The sequence below is a fragment of the Clytia hemisphaerica genome, unplaced genomic scaffold, assembly GCF_902728285.1.
Source record: "Clytia hemisphaerica strain Z4C2 unplaced genomic scaffold, Clytia hemisphaerica genome assembly, whole genome shotgun sequence".
NCBI classification, from domain to species: Eukaryota; Metazoa; Cnidaria; class Hydrozoa; order Leptothecata; family Clytiidae; genus Clytia; species Clytia hemisphaerica.
Window position 1 is genome coordinate 643,891 of NW_027103319.1, and position 15,389 is coordinate 659,279.

A 15,389-nucleotide genomic window follows, 5' to 3' on the forward strand; every position below is an offset into this window, starting at 1 on the left:
ATTTCCCTTACAGTGTTGGATATACAGTAGGAAGAAAAAACATTTACCTTTTCATGTTTTTGTTGCAAGTAAGATCTGAATGCTGATTGAATGACCAATGCTGCGTTATATTGGATACGGTCTTCCTTGGTTTTCCAATACAATCTAAAGGCCCGTTGTATGGTGATGGAAGACGCTCTTAAAGCTAAGAACCAGTCACGGGATGTCTTCATTGAAATGTAAGAAATGTAGACATTCTCAATAGTGCGAACAGCTTTGGTTTGTTTGACTAGCATTTGGATTCGTTCTGACGTTTCACGGCGATTCTTCCAGGTCCGGTAATTCCTTTGGATGTGTAGAACTGATTGTCTCATTTTTAGAAAGTGTAGACGAGTCTGTGTTCCTTGGATTTGTGACAAATACCAACCTTCCAGTATGGTGACGGCCCTTTTTTGTTGTTGGTATTTTGAACGTTGACTGGCCATCCTCCAATAAGTTTGAATGGTGAGAACAGCCTCTTGTTTTGCCAAAAATGATTTGCGAGCAAGTGACATTCTGAAGGCGAACTGGATTTTCCGTACAGCTTTCTGTATCTCAAGATATTGCTGGCGAGTATGATTCGACTTCTTTTGCGATCTGTACCACCTTTGTATGGTTAAGGAAGCACTCTTTTGTTTCTGGTAGCTGGAAGATTCGCTCCACATTCTCCAATAGCTTTGAATAGAAATCACTGAATCTCGTTTCACTGCAAACGACTTTCGAGCTATCCACATCTTGAAAAAGGATTGGATTTTCAAAGCAGCTTTTCTGTTGAGGACAAACTCGTTACGAAGGGCTCTGGTTTGGGATTGCGACGTATACCATTGTTCTATGGTCAAAACAGCAGTTTTTTGTTGAAAATAAGATTGTATCGTAATTGTTGCTCGTAACAAAATCAAATAATGTCTTCTTTGAACAAACATTTTGAATACAGATTGAATCTTTAATGCTGCTTCTCTTTGACGGTATCGCCGGAAAGCTCTCTGGATGACGCAACAAGCTTTACAATATGTTAGATGTTCGATTCTTAGTTGCTTAGCAACCAAAGCTTCTTTCCACCATCTTTGAATTGTCATGGCTGCAGATCTCTTCTCGATGTACGAATTTCGCGCTAGATGAGAACGGACGCACGCTTGAACTGTGATGACTTTACCACGGGTGATATGGTACTGTCTCCATTGCTGTCGAGCATCTTTCACTCCACGATACCATCCCTGAATTAATGTGGCAGCTGTCCTCTGTCGTTTGACCATCTTGTATTTTGACCAACATTGCTGGATAACAATTGCCGATTCCCTTTTGATACTCTCTTGCTGTAGGCGTTGTCTAATCTTTCTAGCTTTGACGAATTTAAAGAAATGTTGGATGGTTTGTGATGCAGAATCTTGTTTCTTCAAAACGTTGTATCGTCTCATACACAGCGCACGACGAACATAGCTCTGCAACACAACCACACTTATCTTCAAGTCAGAATACCTGCGTAGAGCTATCATTTTACGAGCATTCTTTTGTGCAACCAGAACGGCAGCCCGAAGTTCGAGATACCTTTTACGAGCAACATATCGTTTGACTTCAGATTGTAAGCGAATGATAGCAAGACTCTTTGTTTTGATATCTCTCCGTACCAAAGAACCACGTATCATAGCTTGAATGGTAATAACGGCACCGCGGGTTACGTGGTAACGCAGGTAGCAAGGATATCCGACGGCGTACGCACGATAGCGACGTTGAATGATAAGACAAGCTTTCCGTTGGCGTAAAAATCTTTGGCGTGCGATGAACATACGAACGGTGGATTGGATTGTGACAGCTGCTCGTGTTTGGCATTGCTGAAACGCAGATTCTTGGATCCTGGCAAATTCCTTCCTAGCTAAGAAGCCTCTCAAAACACTTTGTAGACGGATAGCCGACCTCTTTTTTACGATAAATGCTCTTTGGCAAGAAACTCGTCTCCAGCAAGATTGAATTTGAACACAAGCCTGCTTCTTCTGCGAATATACTCGTCGTGAAGCCAACATTCTGAAGTAGCCTTGTAGTATGATAACTGCATTACGTTGTTGTTCAAATCTCGATCGTGCACGTGACATCCGATAGAAAGATTGAATTTTGACAATACCTTCCAAATGCTTTCTGTAGCTTCTTTGCTGTTGATATCTCCTCCAGACTGATTGAATGGTAATTGAACTCTTCTTGTAAAGCTGGAATCGAGAAAAATCTTTATGCATTCTCCAGACGGATTGGATCTTCAGCGCTGCAGATTTTTGCTGATTCAGCAAACGTCTTACTTGAACCATTCTCCAGACAGATTGGATCTTCAGCGCTGCCGATTTTTGCTGATTCAGCAAACGTCTTGCTTGAAACATTCTCCAGACAGATTGGATCTTCAGTACTGCTGATTTTTGCTGACTCAGCAAACGTCTTACTTGAACCATCCTCCAGACGGATTGGATCTTCAGTACTGCAGATTTTTGCTGATTCAGCAAACGTATTTCTTGAAACATTATCCAGACAGATTGGATCTTCAGTACTGCTGATTTTTGCTGACTCAGGATATGTCTAGCTTGAACCATTCTATAGATAGATTGTATCTTTAAAACTGCGTTTTTTTGGATTTGGAACTGTCTTCTTTGATTGTAGCACCTCACAAAAGATTGGATTTTCACGATGGCACTTCTTTTCTCTATATACTGGCGTTTTTCTTTTGACATTCTAATGATGGACTGAATCAGAATCGCTGACTTTAAAATTCGTTTAAAGGTCTGTTGACATTGATGAGCTCGGTACGTTTTTTGGATATTCACAGCTGCAGATTTGAGCTTCAGGTATTGGCAACGTTGCAAATACATACGAATAACTGATTGAATATGAACAGCAGACCTGACTTGTTGTGAGTATATCTTGTTTTGTTGATATGAACGCCAAACGGTTTGGATCTTAAGTGCACTTTGTTTCTGAGCTTGATACAAATCACGTGATGTGTGCATGCGCCAATAGGATTGGATCTTGATGGCGCTATTTCTTGAGCAGAGATATTGATTTCGTGTTATATACATTCTAAATACTGATTGAATTCGAGTGGCAGCAATTACTTGTTCTCTCTCCATCTTCTGGGTCAGATATGTCCTCCAAACAGATTGGATCTTGAGAGCAGCATTTCTGGATCGAGTATAACGATTTTGTGTTGCATGTGTACGCCAAGCAGATTGGATCAAAGTTATAGCGTATTTCTTTGACAGATACTTTGATCTGGCTTGAAACATGCGAGCAAAAGCCTGTATTTTAATGACAAAATTTCTTTGTCGTTTATACTCCATTTTACAGCTGAAGACACGGTATGATGTCTGTATAGTAGTTGCAGCTTTCTTCTGTGATGTGAATCGTTGACGAGCTTGGTAGCATTTGACAGTCTTCTGTATGACGATAACAGAGTCTAGTGTCTTCTTATAGTTCTTTTTAGCTAGGGACATACGAACGATAGATTGGATTTGTACACACGATTTCTTCATGTTGAGATATTTCCGACGCTGAACAAAACATCTGAAGTAAGATTGAACTAGTATAGCAGCTTGTTTTTTCTCTACAAAAGACTGTTGTTGTTCATGCATTCGATAAGTAGCTTGGATTTTGATCACTGAATTGAGAGTTTGGCGATATTTTTTCTGACACATCCAACATCGCACTTGACTTTGCATCTTGATAATTTGGTCACGGTTTTGATGGTACGTTCTCTTGGCGCAAACCATTTTCCACCGCGACGATAGCATAGTGACTGCGCATTTTTTCCTTTCAAACTCTTTCCGACTCTTGAAAGCACGGAATGTAGCCTGGATCTTAATGGCCGATTTCTTGATGAGTTGATAGTGTTTTGATGCTAAATAGGAACGTACAGTTGATTGAAGTGTGATTGCAGATTTCTTCTGGTGGAGATACAAAGACCGAGCAGCAACCATACGTGTGAAAGCTTGAAGTACAACAACAGCATTCCTCTCTTGGTGATATTTTCTTTGTTGAGTAGCACAACGCCACCAAGTTTGAATGCGTAAACAAGATCGACGTTTCTGCTCATAATTACGCTTAATAAGAACCATTCGATAAATCGACTGTATTTGTATCGCCTTTTCTTTCATCTCTTCATACTTCGACATCGTAGCTCGCATTCTAACAAACGACTGAATGTGAACAGCGGCTCGCTTCTGAGCGAGATACCTCTGCCGACAGACCTTCATTCTATGCATGCTTTGTAAAGTGATAACAGCACCTCGCAGACTATTGAATCGTTGACGCTCATCCAACATAGCACGGCGAGCTCTCCATTGTTGCTGAATACGAATGGTAGCTTTTCGTTTTTGTAGGTAACGTGAGCGGTGAATGAAACAACGAACCAGTGATTGTACAATAACGATTGAGCGGTGCATTTTATAAACCAATCTTTCTTGGCGTAGCGTCACGTGCCTTCTATAAGCGCGTTGAATGAGAACAGCGCTATGCTTTGCGATCAAGTAATCTCTTCTTGCTTTCAACATACGTGCGAAGGCTTGAAGTCGAATGACGGCAGATTTGGTATTAAAGTAGTCCTTTCGAGCTGTATCGCCATTTTTTGTTGCACGCCAACATTCTTGGATCAAAGAAGCAGCTCTAATTCTTGTTTCCCTTTCTCTACGAACAACATAACCTCTGTAGGCAGACTGAATGAGTATAGACGAGGTACGTTTCTTTTGGTAAAGAGATGACAGGTTTTTAGTCTGGAGATGACCTTTCCAGGCGTGTTGGATCGTCTTGGCGCAGAACTGTTGGCGCTGGATTTCCCGTTGTACTAAGTAGCGTCTGAAGTATGCTTGTAATAAAATACAAGCGTCTCTTGTACGTTCAAATTCCTGACGAACTATCTTCCCTTCTTTGCGGCTTCTCCACCATTTCTGGATAGCGGTACACGATTGTTGTTGTTTTTCATACAAACGCTTTTGTTGGGTCATCTTGTACCAGGATTGAATCTTTATTGAGGCATCACGGATTTCTAAAAAGCTTTCCCGATGTGAACGTGTTTCTATACAGCCTCTCCACCAAGTCTGAAGACGTTTAGTCGATTCCACAATCTGCATAAATTCGTCTCGTTGTAAATGCATCGATCTGAAGGCACGATACCATTCCTGAATTACAATAGCAGCTTTTCGAAACTCCACGAAATGGCTTCTTGAACAGTATCTTCTCCAACTACTTTGTATAATGGTAGCACACTGATGATAGTAGGTAGTATCTTGCTGTTGGCGGTACTGTTTCCATGCTTGTTGAATGACGTAGGCAGCATTATGGTATATCACCAGACGGTTGTGAAGGTGTTGGCGATAAGCTCTCTGGATAATGATCGCTGACGATCTTTGTTGCAAGAACTTGTACCTGAAATAAAGCAAAATAAATAATATTGAGTTTGATTTGTTACGCGTTATATAATAAGAGCAAAACTCATGTTAAAACTGTTCGTTATTATGTTCCTAAAATTTATGTGTTTTGAAAGATTTTACGTAGAAAATGGACTTTGGGTGACTCTTCAGACTCCACCTAGAACTGGAAAAGTCGAACTTTCGCAAGTGCTTTCGATCGTCAGGTCAGTCAACTGGTGTTACATTCGACATTCGCTTATTCGAGCCTCTATTATTCGAATATTTCTATAATTCGAACTAATCCTCAGTACTCTTCAGGGAGAAATCCTCTCCAAATACTCTCTTTAATTCGAATCTCTCTGTTATTCACACAAATAAGATTCCCCGCTCGAGTTCGAATTAGCGAGAGTCAACTGTAATATATCCAACCTAAAGTCACTCGTATTTTATATGTAGGCTTTCTTGAAAATCCCCTTACTGATTTTAAGAACAAATCAAAGGCATTACCTGAGTCTCGATGTTTCCAAATGGTCACGGTATACGCATTGGATGACGTAAGCAGCAGCGTCCATAACGTCAAGGTGACGTAATGTTAGCCATCTCCTAGCAACGGATTGACAAATGATGACGCATTCACGATCAAAGAGATAATTCATTCGGGTAATGTAACCACGGAAACAAGCCTGAATCTTGGTCGCCGCACGATGTTTAATCTAGAAAGGTATAGGGACGAGTTTAAAAAAGATATAGAGGAAATCAAGTTTCATGTGTCTAAATCACTGACCTGTATATAGACCCCGGAGATAGTTTCTCAATCCCGGCAAAGCAAAATATTTCGATCGGAGGTGTTTTTGAAAGTGGTACCCGCATCGAGAGCGCTATAGGTCTACTTCACTTGCACGGTATTGATGTAGCGCTGTTTGTTATGAGGCAAAATTTCAACACTAAAATTCTTTGCGGGTACCCCTTTCAAAAAACTCCGATCAAAGACGGCTGATATAGCTTGGGCCAGAGTTTTTAAAGGTCAGTGGTCTAAATGTTGATTTTGGAACTAGATAAAGCTGAACATGTTATTTCAAAGTTGTAAAGAAAATCTCTGTAATGGTCCCAAAGATTAGCGGAAGCAAAGGGCAAACCCCATCGGTAAAAGCTGCAGTAAAATTGATTGCTGCGTGACATTCTGTGCTGACAAAAAAAACGAAAAAACTGATAAGAAATACCTCTGCAGAAAATTGCCTTGACCTTTCCATAAATTACGTCACGAACATTACTTGCCTCGTATTCAAACAATTGCTATTATGATTATGTCTTGAGACATTAAATATAGAAAGAAGTAAAAAAATCCGCTGAGAGTTAAACACCTTGGCAATAATTTCAAAACGAGGCAAGTGATGTTCGTAACGTAATTTATGAAAAGGTATATTACTACGACTTATAAAAGCTATACTCTTGTCCGTATGAAAGACGTTTTGCCGTACGATGGGATCATGTGAAAAGTTTTATGTTACCTGATAAGCAGTCTGCTTCTTGGATAAACTATACTTCTTCCACGCAAGCTGAATAGTGCGAGCGGCGCGTGTTTCTTTTTGGATACTCAAGAGCCTTGAACACAGGTAAGAGACGTACGTGATCACGACCTAGAGATTAGAAAAACGACATAGAAGATCATTTTTAATCGTCTAAGTAGCGACATATAAACATGTCATAGTACTAATAGAAGGTCGACATGTACAAATAAAAGTTAATGATTAAAATCAGAATCCGAGATTGCAATATTTTACGAATGAGTTCTACTCAACTTTTAGATCAGCTTAATTTCTGTTTTATTATGTTTTCATAACGGAATTGACTGTTGATTTAAAGAATATTTGTTGAAAGAAGGGGAAATTACCTTTTCATCAGGAATGGTATTACTCATATCACTTGCACGTAACATGGTCGGTATACCACCTAATTCATGAATCTGAATTAAAAAAAGAAAGTATGAAACAGAATCTGAAACCTGGCAGTTGGCGAGAAATGAAATTCTCGTTTTTTTGGCGATCTCAAAAGTTTTTTTTCAAACTGAAATAAAAAATGCATTTTGTGATTATCGTTTGTAAAGAGGAATATAACTACAGTGGAGTCTCCCTAACTCGAACCTCTATAACTTGAATATCTACTTATCTCGTCCCTTCATTTAACAATGCCTTATAAACCTTACTCCACAAATCGAAATCGAACAAATTTGTATTCAACGTGCGTGTTCGAGTTATAGAGACTGTATATATTTGCTGTATTTTGATCTCCTCTCGGTCAATGATACTGAGTTTGATACCGAGGTCCGATAACACCATCATGTACTAAAGTTGAAATTTCTCAATACTAGAGGTTGTAAATACAGGTTGTCCTATTATCAGAAATGAACGTGATTATACAGCAGCTTACCGATTCGTTCAAGACACGGTAGTTTTCTTTCTCGTTGCTTAGCAACGTCTCAAGGCGACGATTGACACCGGTGCCTACAAAATTAATAGAGATAAAGTAAGTTTTGTTACAATAGTCGATGGCGGTCCGAAGGCTCCCGAGGCTCCCTTTTCGATAAGGTAAGGCAGGGCGCTACTCCCTTTTCTGGAATTCTAAACCTATATTCAACATCACCTTATTCGACAATACTTATAGTCTTGTAAAAGGTCCATGAAATACGTTTTATGTCAAGAACAACTTAGTTTGTTTTTTTTCATTAACTTTTATTACTAGGAGAGCTGGTCGTATAAGCAAACAAGCAAAATTACTATAACAAAACATACTTGGGCTGAAACATTTGGTCCAATTATCGTAGAAGAAATCATCCTCGATGTCCCCATCTTCTTGTTGTGCCACACTGCATGTTTGGGTAGTCTCATGGTTGATTAATGATCGAGGCAAAATGTCAGGATGGTAGAAATTGACCAAACAACAGAATGCGATACCGTCGGAGAAAGATACAGTGAAATTCTCAATCTAAAGAGAGGCGATAACAATAACATAGCGTCAGCCTGGGTTTTTCGACCCTCGACACTTTTAAAAGTTTGTTCCACAAAAAAGGGTTATTTCAATGTAATTTGTGTTGCAGTTCGAAGGTTAAGATAAGATATTTTGCTCATTTTATATAAAATATTGCACCGCAGGCAAATATTTTTCAGCTTCATGAGCTTTAATTTGAGTAATTGAAGCCAACCATTAAGATGAAGTATTCAGCCCCCACGTTCAATGATGAGATTTCAGCTCCCCCAAGTACATTAGGTCCCTTCGAATATTTGAAACATCTTTAGCCCCCACCTTTTTTGGGCTTTTTGGTGGGTGTACCCCCAACTAGCAGGGTGGGCTGACGCTTTGAATAAAGTTTTCATATTCGGGGAAACGTTTACGAACAATCATTATGTAACTAACAAATGAAAAGTGTCCTAGATTTAAAATTAGATATTACTAGACCTATCAAAATTTTGAGTGAGGGAATCGAAGAAAGCCTGTGCTCCAAATTTATATTTTCCTTGTCGGTAGCAAAGTGAATTTTTTTTAAATACGACTTACCTTAACGTCATAATGGGCACACACAGTTTTACACCATTTCAAGAGAAGTCCCAATTTGTCAGATTTGAAATACAATGAATCTTCATTATCCAATGAATCTCTTCGATCCAATCCCAAGAAATTGGCGCCCGATAGGGATTCCAAGAGTGCAAGTGATTGCTTGTGAAGCTTCAAACTTTTGGTAAGGTAATCTACTTCTTCTTTTAGTTTGTCCACTTCTAACAACACACCGACCTGTTATAAATAGATTGATTGAGGTAACCACTTAACCTTATTTTCACCGTTTTTTTGATATTATCCTGAAACAAATTTGCTTAACTTTCTCTGAAAATTATTTTAGAACAAACGAAAAAAAAAGTCTACCAAATTTTTAAGTCGTAAAAGGTCGGTTTCAAAATAATCTGTTAAACCTCCCCCCGGTAATAAACCAAAGTTTGGTGTGCATTGGGGTAGTAAGGTGTTTAAATAAAACGTTAAAAATATTATATGATTTTTTTTCCTAGGCTACCAGCACCATTAATGGGATTTGTATTGTGAATGAAATTCCTGTCCCAAAAACCTCGTTTATCAAGGGATAAAAGTGAGATGACCCGAAGGCTTTTCTTTGTTTACCATAAGGGATATGTATGAAGCCTAACTTTTCACGAGCACTTGGTATCATTATGGTTAAATATTCAAAAAATATACAAAGGAAAATGTCCCAAAAAAGTTGAGATGTTGATAGAATTTTACTTGGAAAGAGAAGATAATTTGCCATAACAAAAGAAGTGTCTTCTCTCTGTGTCCATCAACAACACGTTTCGCATCTAAGAAATAACGACAAGAAAAAAACGTTTTTCTAGATTGATAGTTTATGTCTGGCTACACCAAATATTATTCCCATGCATTCCCACGAGATATCAAAAGCCTCTTTCGACAAACTGTTTCTTGTATAAACGCACAAGAAGTTTTTAGTATCCTAATTAGATTTTTATATGAAAGAATTTTTGATTGATAAGCCAAAAAATAAATATTGTAAATAAAATTGTACGAGTAATTTACCTTGAACAAATTTCAAGCCACACGTTTTCAAACATTCCAAAGCCACATTTACGTTATGTACTTTCTAAAATAACAAGAAAAAAGATAGTTCGTTAGACATCATGCCACAAGCTTTGTGTAAAGAATCAAGTTCTTATTAAAGTCTTATAAAATCGTATATTTTGAGCTGTCGTTGTTTGTTAGACACTGCTTGAACCAATTTGAACGAATTTAGCTCTAAAAGTGATAATCGAGTAGTATCAACTCGTATAAAAGTACGAAAATAAATGGGAAATGATCCGACGGACTTAAAATTAAAAGACTGGTACGAGTCAAGAAGTATATCTTATCAAAAATGTGGACTAACTTTCTTATAGTTTTTTTCTCCGCTTCTAGTTTCCAACTTCTTATTCAATTATCCATAATGGTAGATTTCTCACTTTTGAGCTTCAGAGATAAAACTCAAAGATAAAATCAAGATGACGAATACACGACAAACCTGTAGTCGACTGACAGCCGGCAAACGTAATTTGGACGACAACACCCATCGTTTTGTTAACAACTCAACAACTCGCCTTGAAATAAATGAAAATCATCATCAGAAAATAAAATAAAATCTATATATAGATCTTGTTGTCATATACACTGAAGCACCCATACCCAAGAAAGCAAAGCAGAGAGACTATGGTCCACGCGAAAGAAATGCAGCAACCTGGTTGGTAAAACGAATTTCTGATGTATCAGCCATACTAATTTCACTGCCGTGGTTACCAGTAACCTCCTAGCAAACTTTCATTTTGAGTGCATCATCTTGAACCTAAAACTTTAAGCCCCTCACGGTGGTGTGACTAAACATCAGGCCCTTTCACAATATCAAATGCTTCCTACAACCCTCATTGTTCTTGATTTTCAGGCTTACATCATCTTAAGTCGTTTTCATAGTTTGTCATTCATGGTGGCCACCTTTATTTTTAGGAGCCATTTCAAGGGTTTCAAGTGTCATTTTGCATCAATTTTCAGGGTTTCAAGTGTGTCATTTTGCATCAATTTTCAGGGTTTCAAGTGTCATTTTGCATCAATTTTCAGGGTTTCAAGTGTCATTTTGCATCAATTTTCAGGGTTTCAAGGGTCATTTTGCATCAATTTTCAGGGTTTCAAGTGTCATTTTGCATCAATTTTCAGGGTTTCAAGGGTCATTTTGCATCAATAGACGATATCAGATTTAGATATATGCAATGCATTCTGGTTTCTAGGGACTCTCAAAGGAATTATAATCTATCATAATTGATCTATTATCATCATTTATCTAAATCCGATATCGTCTATTTTCAGGGTTTTAAGGGTCATTTTGCATCAATTTTCAGGGTTTCAAGTGTCATTTTGCATCAATTTTCAAGGGTTTCAAGAGTCATTTTGCATCAATTTTCAGGGTTTCAAGGGTCATTTTGGCAAAAATTTCAAGGGTTTCAATGGTGTAAATTTCATAGCTCAAGGGTCTTCAGAAAATCATCATATTTTCTTCAAGGGTTTCAAGGAAATCTTTCAAGGGCAGGAAAAATTCAAAGGCGTTTCAAGAATTTTAAGGATTTAAAGGGTCACCATGTTTGTGCTTAGCTTTTGGTTAAAATTGAGCCTCAATTTCATGAAAAAAGCGTGTGAACAAATCGTCAAAATACAATACTTACACAAGCCTTACACCATCTCTTAGATCGACCGAAATATTCTTGATACCAAAATCATACTCATCAAGAACAGTCTAGAATATATGAAAAACAAGCGATACTTTTATGAACCTACCTGGTAATACATCTAAGTATGAACATCATAATGAAAGAATGAAAATTTAAGGCGGCAATAAATTCTTTAAAACATGAAAAGTATAAATCCACAGAGCATAAAGTGATTAAATCTTGAAAGAGACAAACAGTGTTTAAATTAAAAGCAAAAAAATACTGACACTGTAAACAATCCTTCAGAAATAAATTAAAACTGAAGTAAGAACAAAATTGATTTCATTTTTATGTTAATTAGGGTTATAATTCATAAATAAACTACATGCTTAAATCTTTAGCAAAATCCCGAAATCCTGTTAAAAATTAAGTTGAAAAACGACGATTTCCGGTTCTATAGACCGAAAAAAAAATTATTTTCGGTAAACGGTTTTCGGCACCTTTTTGGCAGTACTAATGTGCATCTATGAACAAAAAATCACAAAAATTAATGATAAAATCTCGAGAAAATCTCAAAAAACCGCTTTTTTGGGACATTTTCGGTTCTACCGGCCAGAAAAATTTCTTTTTCGAAAAAGTCACATCCCCGTCACATTTTGAGCATTGCTATTTTACATCATTGTGCAAAAAAACATGAAAATCTGTCGAGTATAACTTAAAAAACGAGGGAAACCTGTTTTAGGCCGGTTTTCAGCTGTTCAGGCGATTTTCAAGCTGTTCACGCCGGTTTTCGGCGTGTTCAGTTCCGGATTCAAAGGATGATTCTTTTTGGATATCAAACAATGCTAAGTTTTGGGCATCATCATAACGAACCTTTTTCTGTAAAGAACGATTAAATAAGTTCAAAAAATGAGATGGAAATATGAAAAAACGACGATTGCCGACGATTTCCGGCACATTTCTGGTTCTATAGACCGGTAAAAATTTTTTTTCGGTAAACGGTTTTCGACTGCTTTTCGGCAGTACTAATGTGTATCCATGTGCAAAATATCGCAAAAAACTAATGTAGGCAGAATAAATGTGCTTATGGAGATCTTAGTTAGGAAAAGATATTCTTAGTCTAGGACGGAAACCTCTATCTAAACTGAAAAAGCAATTCTCGCCCGAACTTTAAATTTGAAAAAACGTTAAAATACACTAAAATGTCAATATATTTCGACCTTAATTGCAGTTCCTGAACTATTTTCTTTAGTTTCAAAAGTGTGGAAATAGTACGCTTTGAATTACAATGTTTACACTGTTTACAGTTTACAGCCACTAGCCATATGATTTTATATACATACCGAGTTTTAGTGTAAATTCCTTTAAAGGTTAGCTCAGTAAGAATCGTTATTACAAGAGTTTCCATCGTCTACTGAGCAATAGGCGGTGGATGATCTAACAAGAATTCCCAAAAATGGGAGAAACTTGCTTTTTTCCTCGAATTAAATAAATAATGTGAATACTGTAGGGAAGAATGCAGTTTGAACCATGTAAAATCATTTGAGTAAAGTTGATTTATCAAGAAATTACTGCTATTGGATTGACCGTATCACCGTTGAAAAGCCAAGCAAAGATTGTGTTCCTACGAAGAAATCTTTTATACGCTCGTTTGAATTCAAGATCTTTCCAAATGTAAATGCAAGGGTCAACACAAGAGTTAAAAAGAAAAAAGGAAATCCCAACGACGTACAAGTACGGTTGATAAGGGCGTGTAAGATAATCAAAAAACAACACAACAATTGTATAAACAACTACTGGGAGGGCAGCACCAAAATACGCGATCATAAGTAATAAGATTTTCTTAGAGAGTCGGATATGGGTCCGTAGATGTTCTTGGTCGTTCCTACTACGCGATAAGATGTTTGTTTGTCGTTGCTTGACGGCTTTCCAGATCTGATAATATCCCACAATTAAGATAGCAGATGCGATGACAAAACCAATGTTAAGAAAATACAGGGAAAATCTTTTGTTGAATGCAATTAAAAGTGCCGTTACTGAGTTACCAATCCAAATCGTCACAAGAATTAGATTGATTTTAAGATTGGTGATAATGTCATGGTATTTGAACGGTTTTGTAATGTTTGTATAACGATCATAAGTAATAAAAAGTATTGTAAAACCTGATGTAGAACTAAACCAAACAACAAAGAAAAGTGCTATAGTGTTTAATCTACAAATTGAAGGTGTAATTTCCAGACCAGTCCACATCATCACTATGGCCATGGGATTTGATAACAAACCAACCAAACAATCACTAATTACTAACGATGTTAGAATTTTGTTTGATTTTGATCGTTGGGACGGCTGCCAAAGAACCATCAAGGAGAAAGTGTTTCCCAAGGTTGCAATAATTCCTGACAGACCAAGTAGGATGGTAGCTGCCAGATTAAAACCATAGTTGGACGTGGTTAAGATTGCGTCGCATGACATTTTTTTTAGTCTATTAAGAATGATTAAGCTAAGGCTACACTGATAGTTTTTTCAGGCGACTGCAATGCAAGTAGCGTTGCGTTGCAAGCGCGCAAGAAATTGCAAGATGCAGCACGTCAATTTTTTCTGCAATTGCTCTGCAACGCAATAAAAATATTGCAGAACAAATTTCAAGTGTTTGCAACAAAATCAGTTTGAACTGATTTTGCTGCAGAAGAATCTGCAATTTTTTTGACGATGTATCTGACATTCCATCTTATTACGTCATTTGAACGTCGGACCTTCGAAAATCGAATGTTTTTGATAGAATCGAATGTTTTGTAATTCGAATGTTTTGTAATTCGAATGTTTTTTTGACGTTTTTCCTAGTTCCTTTTTTTAGATGGCTAGACAGAAACAATTTTCAGGCGGCTGCAATGCAACAATTGTATTGCAGCCGCCTGAAAAAACTATCAATTCAGTGTAGCCTTAGCTTTAATGACGAGTGATTTGCAAATATCGTTTTAGAACCTGAATCAGCTTTAAACGCCAAAAAGGAATTGGGCCGTGCTTACCAAGGAGGAAAGAAAAGAAAATCCTGTGTATATGAGAAAACAAATGCAAACATTTCACGTCAACTAGTCCTTATCACCCGAGGGGATTGGCACTCGATCTTAAAATGACCGTGCGTGCGAACAAAATGAAAATATTTTTTTAAGGTTTTCGATCTCTTATGAAAATAAAAAAAAATACTAACATGGTGAATATAAGATCCTGTTCAGAACATTTTTAGGCTTAAAACTCAAAAAGTTAAGAACATACAAAAGGTTAAAAGATTCTGGATTTTCTCATAAAGAGGCGTGTATTCTTAGAACGAAAAGAGTACTGATCAATGAGTAAAGTAGCCTTGTTAACTAAGCCCGTATTCGCAAGGCTAATGACAATATAGAGGTTTCGGCGCTTTTAAGATTTTTTTATATTTACGAATTTCAAGTTTGCCTTAGAATACTGTTATTCAGTCACAACTTACCATCAGATTTATCCTAGTGACTGAATTAAACTAGCTTAGATTTCTAGGCTACAAGTAAAGTACGAGAGAGCACCGATTCATTTTTCAACAAATCTAAACTATACACCAACCATAAATCACAGAACTGCCGTTTTTTAGAGAGAAACTCGCGGTAGCAGATGCTAACAGATGAAAAAAATCGTCTATTCCCATCACCTATTCTCTTTGACTTTTTGGCTATTAAATTTTGAATTGGAAAAGAAAAAATGGTAACATTTCAGATGAGATGGA

At 37.3% G+C, this 15,389-nt stretch overlaps 2 protein-coding genes across 2 annotated transcripts in view; both read right to left on the reverse strand.

Annotated features, from left to right (window-relative positions):
- LOC136814625 (abnormal spindle-like microcephaly-associated protein homolog) overlaps positions 1–15,389 on the reverse strand; it is a 37,159-nt gene that overhangs the window by 11,701 nt on the left and 10,069 nt on the right. Inside the window, exons 9-19 of the mRNA XM_067071091.1 lie at positions 11,654–11,724; positions 10,468–10,543; positions 9,990–10,053; positions 9,681–9,754; positions 8,949–9,182; positions 8,186–8,378; positions 7,824–7,897; positions 7,288–7,359; positions 6,905–7,033; positions 5,904–6,109; positions 48–5,412 (exon numbers count right to left, since the gene is read on the reverse strand). Of these exons, the coding sequence (XP_066927192.1) occupies positions 48–5,412; positions 5,904–6,109; positions 6,905–7,033; positions 7,288–7,359; positions 7,824–7,897; positions 8,186–8,378; positions 8,949–9,182; positions 9,681–9,754; positions 9,990–10,053; positions 10,468–10,543; positions 11,654–11,724 (6,558 nt within the window). The remainder of the gene's footprint in view (positions 1–47; positions 5,413–5,903; positions 6,110–6,904; positions 7,034–7,287; positions 7,360–7,823; positions 7,898–8,185; positions 8,379–8,948; positions 9,183–9,680; positions 9,755–9,989; positions 10,054–10,467; positions 10,544–11,653; positions 11,725–15,389) is intronic.
- Positions 13,199–14,170, reverse strand: LOC136814337 (adenosine receptor A2b-like). The gene has a single exon (XM_067070862.1). It carries the CDS (start codon positions 14,108–14,110, stop codon positions 13,199–13,201), a length of 912 nt encoding a protein of 303 aa, XP_066926963.1. The 5' UTR covers positions 14,111–14,170.